Here is a 24,573-nt window from a genome sequence, read left to right on the forward strand (position 1 = left end):
ATTTGTATTGCAATAATTTTAAAATAGTCAAACATCCAAAGATATCGGACATCCTAGAATCCTCCATTCTAGGCATCTCTATTCCCATTGAAATGATGGGTTTTCAAGATTCCTGGCTATCAGACATCCATAAAATTACAATCCTTATCCTTATCCCTAATTAGTATATAATTAGCCAACATTGTTTTCTTTCTCTTACCACTTTTAATTAGGTTTCATCCACAGAGAGTCTCTCACACAAAACTCTATGCAAGGTATTTTCACATTCATTTTCTTACTTTTTCTCCATTTTGCATTCCCTTTCTTATTTTCTTTTTAGTTTTTCTACCATTTCCTGTTTTTGTTATTGGTGTTGTCTATTTAATTTTGATCATTTTATTTTTTTCATATGAGATTTATGTTGAGACCTTACTTTGAGTTTGGAGGTCTCAAAGTCTTTCATTTAGTATAGAATGCATTTTAGATTAGGTTTATGTATTTTCTTTGTTGAGACTAGACCATAATTAGGGTGTGTATGTGTGTGGTTTTTTGGAGAAAAAATCTTGATTGTATTTTTTTATTGAGTCTATAGCACAATTTAGAGTTCTTTGTATTTTTTTTTTTTAAAAAAAACTTTTGTTCTCCTTGTTGAGACTTGAGTCTAGACCTTATTATTACGGTATGACTTTTCTTTTATCAAACTTTAATTTGGGAAGTATCTATTAGTTCTTTTAAACTCTCGATTTTTTTCTTTGAACTTTTTAAAAATATCTAATAAGTTCTTAAACTCTTAATTAAAATTAAGTATTGTGGATTCTCAATTTAAGTCAAGACCTAGTTCTACTGTAAAATACAAAAAGAAAAAAAAAATCGACAGAAAGTCCGACAATGGAATGAAGATAAAAGATTTGATTTTTTTTATTAAAAAATTAGATTTTGTGTTCAAGATTGTTTCAAAATATAAAAAATCTATAATTGTTTTGACAGAAAGTCTAGTGATAAAATTAATAAAACAAATTTTTTTTTTTTGTTAAAAGGTCAAATTTTTTTTATTCAAGTTTGTTTCAAAATATATAAAATCTACAATTATTTTGAAAAAAAAAGTCTAACGAGATAGAAAATGTGTCTCTTGTTAAAAGATTAGATTTTGTATTCAAGTTTATTTCAAACTAGATTAAATATTTTTTTTTATCTCTTCAAATTATATTGTGTATTTTCATTTCAAATTATATTTTCTTTTTTTTTGAGACATTTATAAGGTAAATTTGTATTAATGTTTTGAAGCTTATTTAGGAAAAATATATTTATATTATTTGTAGATATGGATCATCGTACTTTGGGATTGATGGTTAATAATATGACAATGCTAATTTCTGAAATATCACAAAATATTAAATTAATAAAGATTAATTTGTTCAAAAAATAACAAATAAAAATAAATTTAAATTAATAAAATACCAAATATGTTATATAAATTCGAATCATATTAAATTAATGAGAAAATCACGTGAATAGTAATTTGGGCATTATTGAAAAACTACGTAAATTTAAGACATTCTCATGTACAAATCCGGTAAAACAAAGACAGTTAACAATAATTCTTAGGCATCTATAAAACATATTCCTATGAAACAAACATTACTTTCTAAGATTTTGGACATCTGCAATTCCAGCTATCTATAATTTCACACATAAGTTTTCGGTTATTTACATTCCCAAAAAATAAACGGCCCTAATTTTTTCCCTTCCCCTTTCCCATCCCCCCTTCTGAAAACACAATATTATGTTTGATATTTTGACAATGTAAGATTATTGTAACGACCCTTTGAAGCACGTGTGGTAGCCCTTGACAATCCTTTCTCACTACTTACCCTTGTTATCACTCTCGCTAATTTGACACTTGCTATTACTCTCGCTCCCATTTTCAACCACTGCTCCCTTGTTGAAAGAGTGAAGATGATAACACAATAATGAAGAAACAAAATGTTATATGTCCATTCAGATTTAAAATATACAAAGCAATAATCGATAACGAGTAATGAGAGCCAGAGTCAAAATAAGTATTGAGTCAATAAGAGTGATAATGAGTAGGGAGATGCATGCATTAAAGGTCACCATACATGATTCACAAAGTTATTAGATACTTTTACTATGTGATGACACAAGCATAAGATTAAATTTAAAAAAAACTTACTTTTTAAAAAGTGGACATTCTTTATTTGGCATTAATTTCATTTAATTTATTTAAAAAATTATAATTAATTAAGTTCAACTGTTTTTTCTATTAAAATATTTTATTCTTCATACATATCAAGATTCAACCTCGTAAAATCACACTATTCATCTTGTTTTTATTCATATGAACAAACAAATGAATAGTTAGTCTATATTTGTTTGACACTCTATAGAGTGAGAAAATCGAACATTTATCTTATTTAAACTTTGTTCATTTTGCATAGTTAGTTAAAGGTATGACAAGTATTTCTTTTTTTGTTTTTTTTTTCACCACAAATGTATTTATGTTGACAGTTAATAAAATTATACATAATAATATGGATTGTTTTTAAATATAGAAAAATGAATCAAAATATCTACCAAATATAGTAAAATTTTAGAACTATCAATGATAGATACTGATAGACAGTGACATTAATAGACACTGATAGAAGTTTATTAGTGTCTATCAACGTATATCATTGATAGTTTTAAAATTTTACTATATCTTGTGAATATTTTTATCAGTTTTACTATTTGAAATAATTTTCCTAATAATATATATATATATATACATATATATTTACAAAATATATATATATATATATATACATACATATATACATATATACTTACAATATATACATATATACTTACAATATATACTAGTTTCTTTTAAATACTATTATGACAACAATGAATTAAAACAGTGTAGTGTTAAAATTTTTCCTTCTGAAAACCGGACACGTGTCAGGATCTCATTACAAAGTACACCGTTGACAGCTGCTCCAGCGAAGAAAAATTCCCGAAAAATTCGCCTTTGAAGAAAAGAACACGAAATGACGAAAACCTGCAAGTATTTGGTCATTGTGACTTTTCATTCTATCTCCGCGTCAGATCTCGCTTCTCAAAATCCAACGGCTGAACTTCCTTTGCCGACGTGGAATTACAGCATTAATTAGTTTTAAAACACAACAAATTTAACCGCATGTTGAGAACCGTTTTTTTTTGTTTTTTAAATTATTTAATCATTATTGTATTATTTCTTATCAACGAAATCTAAATTTTGCGGCAATTTTCGTTCTCTATGTTTGAACTCGAAAAAAAAAAAATTCTACAAATTTTCTCTGGTTTTCTCCTCTCTTCTCTTTTGTATTTTACCGCGAGCAAGCCATTTATTAAGCTTCCATCGGTGGGAGGCTCTTGGTGGCGTTGTTCTGCAGAATCAAAATCTCGGGAATTGCTTGGAAACTCTCTGTTCTTCAACCTTTTCTGATTCCTCATCGGTTCATTTCTGCTAAAAGGTTTGGTATCGACTGCCGATGTTTTCCATTGTTTCCCTTGATCATATATTTCTTGCAACGGTTCCAGTTATATAGGAAGGGATTTTGTTTCGATTGTTTGAATTTTGGTTTGTAATTTGAATGGGCTTAATCACATATAAGGTTTGACGTTCTTGCGGGAAAATAGTTTTTGAATTTTATGATTCTTTCTTAATTGAGTTTTGGAGATCTGAAATGGAAGGCTTGCCTGACGATCTTTCAAGAGAAAATTTCCTGTTTCATTTGATTGGCGAGACTAGTATATGGCGTTGGGGGAATCTACTATGTTTCAATCTTTTTTTTTCGTAGGATGAATCGGGATGGGTAAATGTGTAGAATGGAATGAATTCAGTTCTTCCATGCTATGTATAGCCCATTTAATAATCCAATGATTTGCAACTTTTGTATTTTTTTCAAACATACTCTTCTGTGAATAATGTGAGATTACTGTTTAAGCTTCGATTTCCTCTCATAAATAAGAAAGGAGCACGAAAAAAAAAAAAGAAAAGAAAAAACCCAGCGTCCTGGAATTATTGACATTTTATTAGTGTCTGTATTTCATGTTAAGTTTATGATTGGTATATTTGGTAACAAGAGGTTTCTTTTTGTTGATTTCTCTCTCTTTCTCTAAATCTTGGAGGGGAATTCAGCCATTGATTTATCTTTTTTAGTACAATAAGGGATAGAGAGATTTAAACCGTAGACCTCTTGGTCGCTAACACATTCGGATGTGAGTTGAACTATAATCATTTTGGTAGCTATTGATTGGTTGTTTGGATCGTTTTCATTATACATAATTTAATATGTAAATCTTAGTATTTGAATGCTCTTGGATGTTGTGATAATTCTCTTTCTTTCCAAGTTTGAGAAATTGACTTTGCTTTAACTTGCAAGAGTCATATCACTTCATAAATTTTGAATCTTAAAATGCGGTTCACTTATTGACTGATGTTTTATGTATTCAAAATTGAATGACGGTTGGCTGTAGCTTTCAAAATTGATTTTGTGGTAATAGTTTTGATATAATTTCTGATACTGCTTTGAACATTTCATAATAATATAACTTGTATGACATGTGATATATTAGTGCTACAATATTGTGGGTCATTTTCATCATCTGAATGTTCACCCTCCGGCCTCCAAACTTATATCTGATTCTTATTTTTCAAAGAAGAAATATCTTTATAAATTTATTTTAATTCCCAAGGTTTGTTGAACAAGAATTAGGTTCTATATTGTTTATTTTTCCTAGAGGTTTTATTTTTATTGTTTTTTAAAATTGAATTTCTTCCTGCACAACAGTCGGGGATGTGCTGGATAGAATGGTTCTTTAAGGATATTGATTATCAACTGCTGGTTCCAAAATTTTTCAGATCGGATAATTTCACCTGAAGAAGTTTGTTGTGATAGTGATTTTCTTTAGAAATTGGTTTAATTATGGTCACAGTGGAGAATGCAACAAATAAGAAAGAAGAGCGTCTACCTCGAGAAGCAAGGGAGATTTTGCAGTCGTTGGCTACCAAATGGGGAGATGAAATTGATCCAAGTGCATTGCAAATGATTCCTTTGAAGGGAGCCATGACCAATGAGGTCTTCCAAATCAAGTGGCCTACTAAGACAGAGGATGTTTCTAGAAAGGTTTTGGTTAGGATTTATGGTGAAGGTGTGGAAGTGTTTTTTAACCGAGAAGATGAGATAAAGACATTTGAGTTTATGTCAAAGCACGGACAGGGACCTCGGCTTTTAGGGCGATTTTCAACTGGTCGAATTGAAGAGTTCATCCATGCAAGGGTATACAGGTTTTATTTTCCTAGTAGTGATGCCTTCACTTTAATTTTAATTTTCATGAACTGAAAGTAGAAGTCAGATTAAAATGATGTCATAAGTACAACAATTGATGGAGTTTTTTGAGGTATGATAAATTTGTGAGACGATGATCTCGAATCTTTTTTGTTTCGTTGTATTGGACATCCGATGTTGCTCATAAATTTCCTCCTTGATTAATGTAGGATAGCAATTTGAAGAGTTCTGTGCCACAATGCTAAAGTATACCCATGTTTCTAACTTCTTCCTTCAACTTATCAACCATTTTTTCTTGGCATCTTTGTGTAACTTCTAACTTATTATTGCATATCTTTTTAAGGACCTATTTGGTAACTTATTATTTGGTAATCTATTTGGCACTTTATTGTGTTACTTGCATAGTTTGTATCAGGAAAATTGAATATAACATAATATTAGCAGCTTTTTTATTTTCTAAAGACAGCATACTGATTTTTCTTCTTATAGTGCTTCTCTTGTCTTGTTATGATTGTCAGACATTATCTGCTGTGGATCTACGTGATTCAGAAATATCTTCTCTTATAGCCGTTAAAATGAAGGAGTTCCATGATCTTGATATTCCAGGTCCGAAGGATGTGTGCTTGTGGAATAGGTTGCGGTATGGTACTTTATTGGCACATATATTAACCATCTCTCTCACTCATTATAGCTCTTAAGGTCCTTTCACATATATATATCTTTTTCCTTTTGAAACTTCAGAAATTGGCTTACTGCTGCCAAAAAATGTTCCCCACCTGAAGAAGCCAAAGCCTTTCGCTTGGATTCTATGCAAGAAGAGATTTCTCTATTGGAAAAGGACCTCTTGGGTGATCATCAAAGTATAGGTTTTTGCCACAATGATCTACAGTACGGAAACATAATGCTAGACGAGGAGACTAGATCAATAACTATAATCGTAATATTCTATTTCTGCTGTTTAGAATTTATTTTCTTGGAATAGGGGAAAGGCATGTCTGTGTGTGTGTGTGTTTTTTTTTTTTTTTTTTTTTTTTTTTTTGTAAGTAGACTGTTTGATGAACTGCATCACATAAAGATAGAATACAGATTGCTCATTATCATTTGTCTATTGGAAAGTTCATTGATGAGAAAATGGTATATAAGTGTTGCAACTATGAGATATTCATAGGAGTGCCAAGCTAAGGTTCTCGTAGCAAAGTGTTGCAAAGTATATATATATATATATATATTAAAATGTTTTCTTGAGTTATTATGAGGTGCCAAAGCTGAATTTGGAAGAGCAAACATGTATTCAATCCTTGGCCAAGAAAAGGAAAAAGTATTTCCTTGTCAACCTTTGCCAGAATTAAAGAATCGATGAAGATGCATGTTTTATGCAATGCTTTGATAAAAGATGCAATGCAGGGCTATAAAACATATTTACTCCGCAGTTTGCTGTTTTGTGGAAATGTATGAAGTGGTGGTTAAAACAACATAAAATATGACAACAAACTTTTGCTTAGTTTTTAACAATGGAACACAAAACTTGCAACAACCTTTTTTTTTTTTTAATAATTTTAGGCTCGTTTTAGGTAGATGAATATTAATCCAAGATTGGTACTCTGAAGTTAATCAGTCATTAAGACATGAACATGTTTCCGTCGCTTGAACCATTGCTAATTTAGGTTTATTTATTTATGACCATTATCATTGTTGCTTGAACCTACGTACAAGTTTATTCATTTAGGCAAGGGAATATAGATTTGAGTCACGTTACTCATTTGATTTTTCATAATTCTCTTTACAGGATTATGAATATGCAAGTTATAATCCCGTAGCCTTTGACATTGCAAATCACTTCTGTGAAATGACTGCTGATTATCATACAGATACTCCACATGTTTTGGACCACACCAAATATCCTGGTTTGTTTTGTCTAACTCTATCGGTATGCTTGTATGCTTTTGGTCATGATTGAAGGGCAATATTGACTTCTTTTCGCTTAACAGGTTTGGAGGAGCGTAAAAGATTTGTGCAAATATATCTGAGCGCTTCAGGTAATTTTATAATATTTACTATAGAATCAGAATTAACTAGGGACAAAGTGATCAGCAGCGATATCCAGTTCTTGGAATATAAATGCAAAATACTGCTCCTTCCCAAGTTCAAGTTGTTCTTGGTATCATTTCCTTAGAAGTTGGATCTGTTTTTCTTAGTACAACAAATGTGGGATATGAAAATTTAAACTTTCAATCTTAGAGGAAGGAGTATATACCAATTATTGCTGAGTTATGCTCATGTTGGTTTTAGAAGTTAGATCTTACTATATTATTTTATTGCCTATTTGGATTTGACCCCAATACTTGTTACATCATTTTTTTTTTGGTTAACAATAGGAGTAAGGGGATTCATACCACAAGCCTTTTGGTTGTCAAGACATTCGTATCCGAATTGAACTATGTTCATTTTGATCTTATTACATCTGTTAATAGCTATCAGATGGAAAGTAACAATTTTATTTTGGCACTTGGTTAATTTTCTTAAGCTCTTCTTTGCTTATTGCCATTCCCCGTCTTAAATTTCTGGGACCATTCAAATTTCTGGCGTCTACCATTTGAGGAGTACCCAATTTTCAGTGGTGGACATATATTTTCTGATAGATCAAAGAAGCATTTGTATGGGTTTATATCGTTTTGAGAATTGGATGTCTTGAGCTACTTCTTGATTTGGGACCTTAAATTATGTTGTGTATATGCAGGTTATCAACCCACTGATGCTGAGGTTGAGCAATTAGTCCAAGATGTCGAGAAGTATACTGTTGCTAGCCATCTTGTTTGGGGCCTCTGGGGAATTATATCGGTAATTTCGCTCTTCTGACAAGCCTCATTATAGTTATTAGCCTTATTCACACATTCTTTTGAAACAGTCATGGCCATTTTCTTTTATTGTGTGCTAATTGCTAATAAGTTGTCGTTCTGTTCCCTAACATGTAACATTTATGATATTATTTTTCTCATATATTGAAACAGTATATACACCAAGTCTTCTTTCAATCATGTTCTGTACATATTCATGCTTCAACTCGATCTCCTAAACAACGTCCTTATCATCAATTCATTCCTGTCCTCTGCAGGAGCATGTGAATGATATCGACTTTGATTATATCGAATATGCGAGGCAGAGGTTTGAGCAATATTGGTCTAGGAAACGTGATCTTCTGGGAAAGGAGAGAATGACTCGTGTTTAGTTGGGTGAGTTTTTGGTTCCATGTGAAAATAGGTAGGAAAATTTGTTTATGGTTTTGAAGGTTCCATGTAATGTAAGGTGTTATGATTCCTTTATTGACTTTGTGAAAAACTGTTGTATTTGACCTCCCATGTTGAAGGGTCGCTCCATATGATTGTTGTGTAAAAGTAAATGAACAAAGAAATTTTCTGCCAGACCAAGAATCTGAATCAGGATGATGTTAATAAATCCACTAATATGCATGTGTGATTTGTTTTTAATGTTCTACTTTTAGGGTTTCATCTTTTGTTGTACTAAAAGTTGTATCACGTCTCTTCTTTTGAGCAAGGGTGTTTTTTAGTAAAATGTGTAGACATGGAGATTTGCCTGATCATAAGAATGTCAATTAATGTTGAATTGAAAAAGGATTAGATTCGGAGATTAATCCCTTGGTCATATTACATTCAGAGACTCTCAGCACCATAATGTTGAATTGAGCAAGGATGATTCTAGTTTGTGTAATTTGTTGAAATTATTTTATCATATTCTTGTGCTTTAAACAATGGCAGCTAAATCGTGCCCAACACATTTCTACTTTTATATATTTATTTATAGATTCAACTTTTATTGAAATTCGATGATATTGCTATATTTGATATGTGTGCAACAAAGGTCTTCTAAGAAGAGAGATTATTACAAATAAGAAACGAGAATGTCAATAAAAAAGGAAAATATTGACAACAAATATTTCACATAAATATTCCTAAATAGACATTCAAACACTCTCCAAGTTGGTTTAAAGATGTCTTTCATAGCGAGCTTGTTAGTCAATTTGTTGAATTGCTTCTTTAAAAGTCCTTTTGTTAATACATCGACAACTTATTCCATTGTTGGAGGATATGGAATACAATTTGTGCTTGTATCAATCTTCTCCTTATTAAAATGCTCGTAAACATCAAAATGTTTTGTTCTATCATGTAGGACAAGATTATGAGTAATAGAAATTATCGCTTTATTGTCACAATAAACTCAAATAAGTGTCTTTCGTGGAAATTTCAACTTTAAGTACTCTTTTGATCCATATGCCTTCTTAAATTCCACACGGCAATGCTAACTCCGCTTCAACCCTACTTCTTGCCACTACTTTTTGCTTTTTGCTTCTCCATGTAACTAGGCTTCTACTAACAATGGAATAATAAGCTAAGGTAGATCTTCTATCTGTAGTACTTCCCACCCAATTTGCATAAGTGTGGACTTCTTTTTGGAAGTGATTATGTTTTTTTAGATAGAATATTTTTTTCAGAGGTTCCTTTTAGATATCTCAAAATTCTATAGGCAGATTCAAAATTAGTTGATCCAGGTGCATGCATAAATTGGCTTATCATGCTTAGTGCATATGCAATGTCAGAGTGTGTATGTGACAGGTAAATTAATCTCCCAACAAGTCTTTGATATCATTCTTTGTCTTTGATTTCTTCTTCTTTCGCAATATGGAATTTTAAATTAGGTTCAATAGGGTTTCTGCTATCATCTTGTTTCTTCAAGTAAATCTAAAACACATTTTCTTTGACAAAGATACTCTTCTTCGATCTTGCAAATTTCATTCCTAGAAAATATTTTAATGTTCCCAAGTCCTTGATTTGAAACTCTCTTGCTTGATTTTCCTTGAGATTAGCTAAACTTGTTTCATTATCACCTGTGTGAATAATATCATCTACATAGAAAATTAAAATTGAGATATTAATAATCTCAGAGTGTTTATAAAATATAGTATGATCTACTATAGCTAGACACAACTTTACCAAAACATTCACACCAAGCTTTTTGAGACTATTTAAGGCCATAAAGAGATTTCTTCATTTCATATATTTTGCTATGTTTGAGTTCCTTTTCAAAGCTTGGTTGTAATTTCATAAAAATTTCTTCACTATCCCATTGAGATAGATGTTTTTCACGTCCAACTGGTAAAGAGGCCAATCTAAATTAACTGCAAGAGATAGAAGAACTCTAATAGAGTTAATCTTGGCATGAGTAAATGTTTCTTAATAATCAATCCCATATGTCTGAGTAAACCCTTAAGCTATTAGTCTAGCTTTGTATCTCTCAATACTATCGTCTATATTACAGTTTATGATAAACACTCATTTTTAACCCACTAATTTTGTATCCTTTGGCAATTCTACTATTTACCAAGTACTATTGAAACATACCTAAAATGCACGTTATTTGCCCTTAATTTAGGATAGTTTGTATATGATTTTAGTGGATTTAATGTTTTTGCTAGTGATTTTCAGGATTATGTTCATGATAGAGATTATATGTCAAAATGAGCCAAAAAGGACCTAAATGAGTCCAATGAAGTCAAACTCGAGCCAAATATTGAAAGGAGGGAAGAAAAGTAGAGAAAAAGACCAAGGTTTGCCAAAAATAGGATAGCACCTTGGCACTGACCTCGTCGCTGTTTCCAGAACCAAAGTGCTGCAATAAACTGGGAAGTGTCACGCTGCTATCAAAGAGCTCTGCGATTGAGGGCAAGAGCATCGCGGTGCTATGCTGTGAAAAAGGAAAAATCTGCAACTTTTGGAAAACTTTTCTTGTTTAACCTAGGTTTTTTTGCCCGCCACCACATCGAATTTGGGAGTGTTTGAGGTTAGAGAGAGGGTTTAGAGCAGAGTATGAAGTCTTCATGATGTCAGAGTGATTGAAGATTGTTTGAAGGCCAAATTCATCCTGAAAATACGATTGGAGCCAGATAACTCTTCTTTTCCTTTTGTATTCTTGAATTCTTTTATGTATTTTGGTATTCTTGATATGGTTATGTCTATGGAAACCATGTTAGGCTAAATTTCTCATAGAGGTAGATGAATTTTTAGGTTTAATTGTTGAACACTTTGCTTCTTGAATGATAGTTTGCATTTACGCTTTCTAGCATGACCATTCTCAATGCTTTTAAATGTTTGATCAATATTTGAATGATTCCATGATTTAAATAATTCTTTAGTAAGTTGGATTCATATTAGATCATGCATGCTAGACTATCATTTGAGCACACATAAAGTAGTCAGGTAACAGTAAAGATTATTGATGAAGAATCTTAACGTCATGCTTCTTAATTTGGTTTCAAGAATTTAGTTATTATTTAAGTAGCATGGAAAAGATTGTTTTCAAAAGATTCAATTCAGACAAAAGACTTCTAGATCTAGGTGTTGTGTTAATTACTTCAAGAGTTAAAACAATTGTGTTTAATAATTTTTTTGGTGAAATCTATTCCCTAAAACGCCTCTTTGTCGATAATCTTTATAGTTGATCACTTTTATTGTGTTCTTAGATTAGTTTAATTTGTTTTCTATTGAAGTCAACCCCGTAAATAAAATTGGAATTTTCTCTGAATAGCTAAGAGAATATCAATCTAATTCTTTGAGGACGATATTTGGTCTCTTGACCATTTTAACTATATTATTACTCGACGTGTGCGCTTGTGCTATATCAACTATTTTGTTCTAGAGCATTCATCTCCTCTATAACTACTAATTTCTAATTTGGATCTTCTAAAAAACCTCATGTATATTTCTTAGAACAAACAAGTACTTTATCCTAGATGTAAAGGCTTTATGACACATTTGGACAATTTTAAATATGACATGCAATTTACAATAGGGTATTTGGTACAACCGTTCCTTTGATTAATTGTTCTTCTAGCATAAACTTAAACTCGAGAACATGATCGGTTCGATCATTTTGTAGTATTTCGCTCCCTGGTTGAGAAGTTTCTGCACTTAGCATCAAAGGACTAGTAACATCAAGACAAATAAGACTACGAAGAGGAGCATAAGCATCCAAAAATTATCTTCAACATTTGGTTTCTCTTCTGAATAGAAGCTTAGGTAAAATATGGTTGGTATTGTAAATAAGGCACATTCATACTCACAAAAAAAAAAAAAAAAAAATTGTTTGAGGATCAAATACCTAAAACCTTTTTTATTTGAAGATTAACTCACAAAAATACATTTAATAGCCCAATTATCAAGTTTGGACCGAAAGTGATTGAGTAGCTGCACATTCGTAGTACATCCAAAAACTTTGATTGGTAAGTCAGAATAAATGGGAGATGTTGGAAAAACATGTTTAAAACAATTAACGAGCCCCCCGTATAAATATTTTGGAACATGCATGAAAAATATTTATAGCATGTGCGACTGAGTGTAAAATATAGATTTTGGTTTGAAATTGTGCGACTGAGTATAAAATATAGATTTTGGTTTGAAATTGAGTTTCGATCATATTATAAAAATGTTTAAATATGTCTTTTACCTCATGCTTTTTTTTCATTAAATAAATCCAAGATAGACGAGTATGATAACTAATAAAAGTAATGAACCACATTTTTCACTATGAATCTTAATTTTGGAAGGACCCAAAACATTGTTATGAAACAAATAAAAAGGTTTTGAAGCGTAAGGTTTAGAGGAATAGGTGGAGTGTTGATTTTTCTTTTTTTACTGGAATGCAACTTTCACAATCAAACAAAGAGTAATTAACTCCTCTAAATAAATTTGGAAATAAAAACTTGTGATACGAAAAACTGCATTATTCTAGTCTAAGATGCCAAAGTATAATATTTTTTTTTAATGGAAAGAGAACTAATACCAAGACCTAGAATTATTTTACCACTAAAAGGTCTTTCATCAAAGTAGTAAAGGTCATCAAGCATCCTAGCACTCCCAATCATCTACTTCGAGTCTTTATGTTGAAAAATACAATGAGATTCAAAGAATATTACATGACAGTTAGAATCTCTAGAAAGTTTGCTAACAGATAAAAGATTACAGGCTAATTTAGGAACATGGAGAATAGATTGTAAAGAGATGTTGTCATCTAAGCTAATATAATTGTTCTTTTGCTTGCGATAGAAGAAAAACTATCGTTTGTAATCCTAATTTTCTCATTGCCCTAAAATCCCTGCAATCGATAATCCAAAGAATTATTAAAAGAGAAGAACTTAGGATAATTACCCGTTATAAAATACAAAATTCTAAGACGATAAATTGGTTGGTAACAAAGTTAAGATTTGATGACTCCACTCATGTGACATGATAATAAGAAATGGAAAATAGTAGAAATCCACCCACAATTAAAAAAAAGAAAAGAAAAGAAAAGAACCACCCCACAATCTTTAAGCTCAATCCTAAGTCAAATCAACCCAAATTTAAAAGTTGTAGTTTTGAACAAAAACAAGCAGACCAAACTTTGGTCTCGTTTGAGATTATTTTTACAATCATAAAAAACGATTTAATGAGAGGCGGTTTGGTAGACCAACTTATTTATTAATCTATCACGAATCACTTCTAAACCTATTCTAATGTGCTAAAGTTATTTGATAGAGTTTTTAGATTTTAACTTTCCTAAAAATTTGGTATCTTCTCTTACCTATCTCAAATTTATCCTTCCATAATTTATTTTCTCACTATTTTCAAATTTTATTTGATTTAGTTTCTTATAACAATTACTTTTTTTTAAAAAAAATATTTTATAAAAGATTTGTATTAAACAAAATTAGTTCTAATTCAAATCATATATTTTTTCAAATAATTATATAGTAAATTATAAATTAAATATGAATATAAAAGATAATTTAGTTGATAATCCATTTTTTCATATAATTTAATTATACCAATTTAATATTAATTTACTAAACATGATAATTAGTAGAGGTGTGCAAACCAAACCGAGGAATCGGCCAAAAACCAGCCAAACTAACATCGGCCGACCGGATTTAAAAGTTTTCGGTCGGCGACCGTTTTTTATTTTAAAAAACTGAAGAACGGTCGGGCGAATTGTTTGAAATGTGTATTTCCGACTGAACTGCCTGATATATTTGACATCCACATCGAACTTACCTCGATTTACGTATGAATAAAGGAAAAACTGCCATTTACCTAACTTTGTTTAGATTAGCGTGAAATTTCTATTAAACAATTAATTTTTTTCACTCTCCCTATTCATCATAAAATCTTGATTTAAATGAAATTATTAATTATCAATAAAAAATAAATACGAAAAAATTATTCTTTATATTATAAATATTATAAAAAATAGATACCTCTTAGTGCCCTAAAAGCCATGTGTCTATTGTTGATGCCTTGTATTCATGTTTGGTATCAATGTAAGAGTACATCCTACTTATAACTTTGCCTATAATGACATTTGGTGGATCTTAAAATAACAGTAAAAAATCTACTTCAAATTTCTACTAAATTTTCATAATTTTAGTTATTTTATTAGATTTATTTATTTATTATTATTATTATATTATATTTTCTCTATATCCGTTGTGCTTCTCAATTTCACATCACGTTATCAACATGAGCTTCTATTGCTTCTACCATTGAAGATAGGTTCTAAAGGTAATATTTAGTACATATTAAATTTCTAATGTAAATAAAATATTTTGTAATAGTGTTGTCATGACAAACCTTACAAAATTAAAATTCACAACCCTTGACATTAATGACAATAATTATTTTTCATGGGTGCTCAATACCAAAATTCACTTGGATGCTATGAACTTGAGAGAAACAATTAAAGAAGAAAATACGACATCTAGTTAAGACAAAGTAAAAGCTATGATTTTCCTTCGTCATCATCTCCAATAGGGATTAAAAATGGAGTATCTTACAATAAAATATCCTCATATCTTGTGAAAAATTTTGAAAGAAAGGTATGATCATAAAAAAATAATTATTCTTCCTAAAGCTCATTATGAATGGATGCATTTAAGGCTACAAGATTTTAAATCAGTAAGTGATTACAATTCCGCATTATTTAAAATTAGTTCAAAATTGTTGTTATGCAAAAAGAAAATTACTGATGTTGATATGTTAGAGAAGACATTTTCTACATTTCATGTCTCGAATATGCTCCTACAGTAGCAATATCGAGAAAAAGGTTTTAAACAATATTCTGAATTAATTTCATGTCTTCTCGTGATTGAACAAATAATGAGTTATTGATGAAGAATCCCGAATCTTGACCAACTGGAACAACACCATTCACTAAAGTGAATGCTATTAATATTAATATTCGTGGTCGTGGTCGAGATCGTGATCGTGGCAGAGGAAGAAATATTTATTATTTTCGTGATGGTCGTTCTAATAATTCAATTTTTTTTTTAAAAAAACCACAAAAATGATTATCACAAAGGAAAAGTTCCACAAGATAAGAGTTCAAAAGAGCGTTGAAAATAAATGCTTCTGATACGGCATGATTGGACATTGGTCACGTATTTGTCGTACGTCAAAATACTTAGTTGACCTCTATCAAGCCTCCCTAAAGGAAAAAGAGAAAAATGTGGAAACAAATTTTGCATACTAGGATAATGAAATATTTGACCCATCTTAAATGACAAATTTGGATGTAGCGGACTTCTTTGAATCTCTTGAAGAGAAGATTGGCACAATTGATAGAACTTCAAGTGTTTCTTTTGACTTTGAGAATATCTAGACTTAATGTTGTTGCTTTCTTTTATCTATTTTCATTTTTTAGTAACTTTTGTATATTTTAAGTGTTGTTTTTATTATTGTAATTATTTTCTTCTAATGAAAAAACATGGATCATTTGATCATTTGCATATGTTGGGTGATTAAAAATTGAGCAAAGAAGATCTATGTCTAGCAGACAGTGCAACTATACACACACAATACTTACAAATAAAAAATAATTTTCCAAATTGATAATGCTGAAAGAAAAAGTAAATACAATATCAAATCTGCAAAGTTGATCCTAGGTTTTAGGAAAGAAAATATTATTTTGCCTAGAGGGACAAAATTTATAATTGACAATGCATTGTTTTCTAGTTAATCAAAGAGAAATCTTCTAAGGTTTAAAGATATACATTGCAATGGTTATCATATTGAGACTGATAGTCAGAATAATGTGGATATTTATATATTATCTCTATTGTCTCAAATAAAAAACGTATATTGGAAAAGTTGTCTGTTTTATCTTCTAGATTGTATTATACTCATATACGAGTAATTGAAACATATGCAACAATGAACCTGAAGTTCGTGAATCCAGATATATTTGCTATTTGACATGATAGATTGGGTTATCCAAGGTCTATAATGATGAGAAGAATTATTGAGAATTCAAATGGACACCTATTGAAGAGCCAGGAGATTCTTCAATCTAATTAATTATCATATGATGCTTGCTTTCAAGGCAAATTAATAATTAGACCATCACTAGCTAAAGTGGAAACTGAATCACCTGCATTTTTAGAACATGTGGACCTATTAACCAACCAAGTGGACCATTTATATATTTTATGGTATTAATTGATGCATCCAGGAGATAGTCACACGTGTGCTTATTATCAAGTTGTAATCTTGCATTTACAAGATTACTTGCTTAAATAATTAAGTTAAATGCACAATTTCTTGATTATACAATTAAGTTAATTCATCTTGATAATGCTGCTTAAGTTTACATCCCGAGCTTTTGATAATTATTGTATGTCAATTGGGATAAGTGTTGAACATCCTGTAGCTCATGTTCATACATAAAATGGTTTAGCAAAATCATTTATAAAACATTGGCAATTAATTGCAAGACCATTACTTATGAGAGCAAAGCTTCCTTCATTTGTATAGGGACATGCTATTTTGCTGATGGGTGATGTATTTACCGTATGATTTGCTGATTGTCATTTTAATGAGACAAAATTTCCAACTTTCGGGGGAGAAATTAAGAAATTTGAAAAAGAAATTACATGGAATGCATCGTTATTGTCTCATTTAGATCTCCATACAGATCAATGTGAACTTGAAGTTTAGAAAATAATTCATTTGAAAAATATAACAAATCAGTTACCAGATATATTTATAAATGTAAATGTTGGGTTTTCAAAACTTGATGCGTTATTTTATGCGATGAAATAATGGTAAGGATTGCATTGGTGGAAATGCATTGTGCAAGCAAGTTTTCTCAGCAAGATCCAAGTATAAATCCTACTAAGTTGCCTGGTAAGCCCATGGTCAAACTCAGGGACTAAGAAAAACAATATGCGGTGGTAATTTTTAGATCACATTGCGGTAACAAATAAATCAAGGAGTTGGTTGGTTTGTTGTTTACAGTATAAAAGTATGTGGCGGATTTGAGAAAAGAGTAATTATGTGACAGATACACCGAGTATGTGGAAGAACGGGTCGATAAGGCCTTTAGTTAGCATTTCCCGAGAATGCGTTCAAGCTATGCGATCATGCTACACTCATGCGACCGTAACTCATTTTCCAATGCAAATGCGATGACTCCTAATTTTAGGACACATGCGATGAATGCGATAATATCTATAGAGCTTATTCCTAAGTCTCTACTTCTTGCCTATACGATGATGCAAGATGCACACAAGGACAAGGTGACCGCATACAATCATAGCCTATCTCTAGGGTGTATGCGATGCGTCAATAGCAAACAGAACTTATTCCTAAGCTTCTATCTCTTGATTATGCGTTTCTAATCTGACTCTTCCGAGCCTAGATTCTAATCTGACTTTTCCAAGCCTAGATTCTATCCTTAGACTACCCTTTCGAGTATCTCTAATGAACGAATGACACATACATAATACAAGATAATCATGTAGAATGAAGATCCCAGGTTATGCTAGCTAAGTGCTTCTCAACCCATTCGACAGATTTAGCTACTCATGCGTAATGTACAGAGAGTGAACATATATAAAGATGCAATTCCCATTTCTATAAATAAGTGCAGAGTACAAAATGACAATGAAAATAAGGGTAGAGAGTCTGGTAGCAATTCCTTGCTTCCCAAGGCTTTTACACTGTGTTATCTCTATTCCGCCCAATAGATGTTCTTGCTTCCGCAAGATCCAAGGTTATTGGAGTGACCCATTAGTTAACGAATGAGGTTAGATCGATCTAATGAGTTTAGCCGATTAATCTCGGATCGTTGGAGCCCAAGATCTGTAGGTCCATGAGGTCCCTCTATTAGCTCGGAAATGGATTAGCTCTAGAGTAGCATGATAAGTTAATTTGAAACGTTCAAATTAGAATAAAACGAAATTGGAGAAAATATATTTAAATATATGAAGATAAATTTGTGTAAAAATTAATTTAATATTTGATATTAAACTAATTAGAATTATTTAAAATTTTTAAATAATTATTTATTAATTTTATTAGAAAATTAATTTGTAAAATTAATAAATTTTGATTTTAGAAATAGAATTACACAAAAAAAAAAAAAAGGAAAAATGGGTTTTTCCATCTTCATCTTCAACTTGCTCACTAGAAACCTACCACCTTCAAGCTTTAATAACTCCAAGCATGAGCTGCATTCCATGCAACAAATCTCTTTGTATGATAGTCTGCAATATATTGAAGAGATTGGAGTGAAGTTGAGGTAGAGTGTAACGCATAAAATTTAATCCATAAACTTGTTGACATAAAAATTGATGCTTCTATTTTAAGTATGTGGACAAATATGAATATGAATGAATAAAATTTATCTTCTTATGTCATACAACACATGGATGATTGCGATGATATGCGATACTACTTCTAGATGTATGCGTTATTAATGATATGCTTGTAGTATGCTATGCGTTGTCACAAGTTTCCTTGTGTTGAAACCAAGTATAATTTCACTGCAAGTTTCTCGGAGTGATCCAAGGTCGAACACAGGGATTGTTTTAGGTTGATTGTGTTATGTTCGTGATATATGCGACCGAGGATTTTTCAATTCAACAAAAGTGTGGTTTGTACATGCGATAAAGTAAATTGTGCAGTAAAGTAAAGATAAGCGATAAAAATGCGATAATAAAGTAAAATGCGATAAAAGTAAAGTGCGATAAAATAAACCTAAGCTATGATGATACAAGATACAAGTTACATGATACAAGATACCGAGGTTGAGACTGACTGTGAAGATTATACAAAGGTCGTGTTATGTGGTGGCAAGGCTTATGTGCGAAGCAGAAAGAGAAAGGATAATTAATATAAACATCGCAAGTTTCTTAATTGCGTTAAAGATATAAGTACGGCTCCGCTTTCCCTTGGCGTACACCTCTCGGTGATCAGCCGCATTTCCCACATCTCTGTGGTGAAACAGGGACAAACATAGTGAATGCAAGGTTGCTTCCATCTCTGGAAGTACTTCTTGCTTTAGTTAATGCATTCTTCTAACCTTCTCTCGACAGATCAGAATGGCATCTTCACTTCTGCTCTCGCAGGTGCAGATGCTGTCTAGCATGCTCTAGCTAAACATCCCGATTTCTTTAGCACAGATTAAGTTACTTGTCTAATTCATATTAATCACTATGGGATCAAGAAAACATCATGGAGAAAGAAATTAATGGAGGAACGAAAATAGACAGAAATGTGGAAATGAAAGTGATCATTACATTTAATTATAAAATCAAGCGTCTGATACATGGTTGTGAATGATTTAGACTAAGAAGATGAAATACAATTGATGAATAAGAGTTAGAAACAGATACAGAAGAGTGTCAATGTCTTGACACCGATCTGGATGGAGATATTGCTTGCCGACGTAGATGGAGTGAATGGAAGGATGAGCTTCCCTCTCAGGCTTGCTCAACCGGTAGATTGATCTAGGTACAGAGCTTCACGGCGGGGATTTGGAATGATTCGCCCTGAGACTCACCTCTTGGCCTTGTCTCTTTTCTTCTTGGATCTTCTCCGATTAGAACTCAGATCAGCCACTCTCTCAATAGCCTCGTATCAATTATTCCGTATCAAGTATATTTTTCAGTGAATTCTTTGAGGGTCTTTATAGATGAAAGCTTTGACTCTCTGACTTGTGGTCCCCACTTTATTGTTATGGAAATTCCAAAAAAGGTGGAATAAGTATTCCTTCTGTTATGCAATTAGTCCGTCGAAAATGCACAATGGTTAGTTGTACACTTGTCAAAATCCTTCGTGATTGCGTTGCTCATTTGCATCTTTCGATCGTGTGCCCGCATGCGGTGTTGTTTTTTATTACCGCATGCGGTTGAAGTTGCTTGATCATCAAGCTCTTGATCGATTGTTGCATGCGCCGTCATTGCGTTGATCGTCTATTCATTCCTGAATGATGGACGTAATGCAATGTAGATGCGTTAATCTTTTTCTCTTGAGCCATGAGCGCATACGGTGACTGAATTTCCTGCAAAACAGAATTGAAATATTCTTTTCTACCATCGCAATGGTGTTAGTGGGTGTATTGACGTCAATTTATAATTATTGTATTTCTTAGCCAATTTTCATACAATTGACGCAACTTTCCTCTTTTTTAACCACAATATCTAAATAAGCAGTATAAATAACTTGTATTTCTACAAGTTATCATAGAGCAACTGATAAAATTTTTCCCGAAAAATTCTTGAAGAAGAACATGTTCTTCAATGGGTTGTTGAAGTGAGCTTTCTCCAAATTCCCTTTGATTCCAGCTTATTTTGAGTCCCACAACTTAATCTAGAGCACCAAGAGAATAGTAGGGAAGATCTTGTGGGGTCTACACAAAGATTTGGAGGAATTTGCAGCTGGAAATCAGGATTTCAATGGTTCGGCCAAGGTATGTTCTTGAAACCCATTAAACTCTATTTTAGCATGTTTCTTTTCTACCAAAATTAATGAATTAGAGTGCTTATGGATCCTGAACTCTTTCGCTGCATGCTGGTGTCGATCCAACAGTAAGGAAAGTAACTAAGTCACATATACTAGCTGCAAATGTTCCTAAAAAATTGATATCCCAACACAACAAATTTTTACTAATGAGTCTGGTGTTGGGATTGGTGTCCTAATTCTCCTGGAGTCTCGTTTTTTGTAATTATACACATTGTTTTATGAATAAAATAACTATTATTTCATTCTGACATTTACTCATATCCAATAAACAAAGCTCCATGGTTATCTTATGTAAACTTAAACATGTATATGAGATATATAAGTAGATCATGCCTTACGTGATAACCTAAATAGGTTTGTAGTATAAGGATTAAGGTGGGATACCTGATCCTTGTGACACTACGGATACAACCTACTTTATAGAGGTTTGCAAGTGTTGTAAACTACTACAGATGGTAGATCCTGACCATTCATTTGGAGACATGCAAGCGGGGGTGTCCTGTACAAAGAGTTTGTATAAGACCAGACTAAGAGATGACTAGACTCTATATATAACGCCGTTGATACTGGAGACTTACATCCCACCTAAACAACCATAGGTGACACAACCTCAATCTTGAGTGTTTTGGGAACTCCTGCCTTTAAGGGCGGTCCTTGGATTAGTATGGGTGAGAGTGGCCAGATTGCCAACTCAACATGCCTACCTTTTTGGGGACTTGTTTGATCTGGAGCTGGGAACTCACTTACATAAGATGGAATTCACTCCTTCCCTGAAGCAGGGGTAAGTAGATAGATTGCTCCCTTAAGGGCTGATTTCGGGGCTTGAACATAGTGGCCACAACTTTTCTTTGGAAGAGAGGACTCAATCATAGTAGGACTATGACTTATGTTCATTAGAGGATTCAGTGGTACTTAAGGAATTAGATGTAACTACAGGGACATAACGGTTATTGGTTAAGTTGTACTTACGAGCGATCTATGAAGGGTTGTCGCACTATTGATTAGTTAAGATGGACACATAATATATCTATAGTAAGAAGAGTTCAGCTGTCAGTCTTTAGTGGAATGCCTGGCAGTTAACGAATGATGGATTCCATGACTAAGGAGTTTAGTTAGTTATTCACGTACTGTTAGAGCTTCGAGCTACAGGTCCATAAGATCCCCTTGGTAGCTCAATGGATTCAAGTTGAGGATCAGTTCTTCGTGTTGATTTGAAATGTTCAAATTGACAAGAGGTAATTCAATCATATATGATATGATCGGTATGATGTATGAGATACATCTAGTGAAGGGTTAATGTAAATGAGATTTATATTAAGTGCCATGGAATATAAAAAAAACGTATGGTTTATTTGTTTCATGAGATGAAATATTGAAACTATAGGTTATAAATATATTACGGTAAGTTAGTTATCATTTATATTTATAATAATATTAATTATTGAATAATTATCTCTTTTTCTCTAATAACCAATTGAGTAGGAGGTTAATGGTAGTTTCGTGGTAATCGTGAGATAAAAGGAAAAATGTTTTCCTAATTTTAAAATGAAAAGAAATAAGATTTGCAAAATGGTGATTTTGAGATTTCCACTCTCGAAAAATTCTCACGGAGAAGTTGTCAAGTAAATCAGATTTACAATGTGACAACTTGGAGTTAGCTAAACGATTGTGGATCGTATTGGGGTTTGTGCTCTAAAGTTTCGTGTCCTGTAGTTTGTAAATAACTTTGTACGAACATTTGTGATGTATAATATAAATGATATTTACTTCACTACTTGACTTTGCACAATTAGATGTTTTTTATTTTACCACAAACCAATAAACTTAATATCACTGGTTGTCTTTATATAACTTAAGCATGTATGTAGTGACATACAAGTGGATCATGTCTTAAGTGACAATAAAAATACTCTATAGTATATGAATGTAGGAGGGAAACCTTATCCTGGTAACACTACGGACGCGACCCACTTTGTGGAATTGTTACAAATGTTGTGACTTGTACAGATGGTCTGATCTTGATCATTCGTGTAGTGGACATGTGAGTGGGGGCATCCTATACAAAGAGTTTGTAATAAGACTTGACCTCGAAGTGTTAATGTCTTGTCATATAACATCGTTCATGACTGAGACTTCACTTCACTAGGATGACCATAGATAACATGATCTCAATCCTGAGTGAGTTGGGAACTCCTGCCATTGAAGGCGATCCTTTGATTTGCATGGGTGCGAGTGGCCAGAACGCCGACTCAAACCTACCATTTTGGGGATTCATCTGATTTAGGAGCTGGGAACTCAGCTTCACAAGATGGAGTTCACTCCTTCCCCAAAGCAGGGCTAAGTAGATAGATTGCTCTCTTAATAGCTGATCCCGGGCTTGAACGATATGGCGCCACACACCTTCATGGCCCGAGAGGTGTTCACACATAGTAGAACTATGTTGTATTGTTCATTAGAGGGATCAGTGGTACTTAAAGAGGAAGATGTAATTACAGGGGAAAAAGGGTAAATTGGACTGCTGTAATTACGAGCATCTGTGAATGGTTATCGTACTGATAATTGGATATATCCAATGGACATAGTAATATATCTATGACAAGAAGAGTTCAACTGTCGATCTTTAGTGAAATGTCTGGCAGTTAACGTATGTAACGCGATTTGTATGTACGATATTCAATGCTCATGATGATGCGATACTACTACTATTTATGCGTTAATTAGAGATGCTCAAGTAGTATGCCCTACGTTGTCACAAGTTTCCTTACGATGGAACCAAGTGTAATTCCACCGCAAGTTTCTCGGTGTGATCCGAGGTCGAACACGAGGAAGTGGTGCCGATTATTGTGGTATGTTCATGGTACATGCGACCGGGTTTTTTCAATTCTTTATAAAAGTGTGTACAGTATGTAAATTACAGTAAAATAAAGGAAAGCAGTAGAATGCGATAAAACATGGAAATATAATAAACCTCAACTAGATGTTACAAGATACAGGCTTTATGTGCAAGATACTAGGATTAAGGCTAGTTGTGAAGATTGTGCAAAGACGTGGGATGCGACGACAAGTCTTGTGAACAGATTAGAAAGAGAAAGATAAGTATTACAAACAACGCAAATTCTTAATTGAATTGAAGGTATAAATACTATTCCGTTCTTCTCTTGGCGTACACCTCTCAGTGATTGGCCGCGTTTTCCACATTTCTGTGGTGAAATAGAGTTTAACGTAATGAACGCAAGGTTGCTTCCATGTTTGGAAGTACTACTCGCTTTAGTTAACGCACTATTCTGACCTTCTCTCGATAGATTAGAATGACATCTTCACTTCTGCTCTCACAGGTGAAGATGATGTCTAGCATGCTTTAGCTAAACGTATTTGATAACTTTAATACATATTAAGTTCTTGATGATTCA

The 24,573-nt window shown here is 32.4% G+C and overlaps 1 protein-coding gene across 3 annotated transcripts; it reads left to right on the forward strand.

Annotated features, from left to right (window-relative positions):
- Nucleotides 1-215: 215 nt before the first annotated feature.
- Nucleotides 216-8,800, forward strand: LOC120082032 (Protein kinase superfamily protein). Of its 3 annotated transcripts, none has more exons than XM_090315724.1 (8): nucleotides 216-254; nucleotides 4,963-5,306; nucleotides 5,834-5,955; nucleotides 6,057-6,252; nucleotides 7,102-7,219; nucleotides 7,304-7,351; nucleotides 8,053-8,153; nucleotides 8,428-8,800. In XM_090315724.1, exons 1-8 carry the CDS (start codon nucleotides 248-250, stop codon nucleotides 8,539-8,541), a joined length of 1,050 nt encoding a protein of 349 aa, XP_090171850.1. In that variant the 5' UTR covers nucleotides 216-247; the 3' UTR covers nucleotides 8,542-8,800. The 3 variants fall into 3 exon arrangements, with proteins under 3 accessions (XP_090171850.1, XP_038893174.1, XP_038893175.1); XM_039037246.2 differs by lacking the exon at nucleotides 216-254 and adding an exon at nucleotides 3,187-3,497 and having other exon boundaries at nucleotides 4,889-5,306; XM_039037247.2 differs by lacking the exon at nucleotides 216-254 and adding an exon at nucleotides 3,217-3,497.
- The last annotated feature ends 15,773 nt before the right edge of the window (nucleotides 8,801-24,573 follow it).

The sequence above is a fragment of the Benincasa hispida genome, chromosome 7, assembly GCF_027475165.1.
Source record: "Benincasa hispida cultivar pf3 chromosome 7, pf3_genome.v1.1, whole genome shotgun sequence".
NCBI lineage: Eukaryota > Viridiplantae > Streptophyta > Magnoliopsida > Cucurbitales > Cucurbitaceae > Benincasa > Benincasa hispida.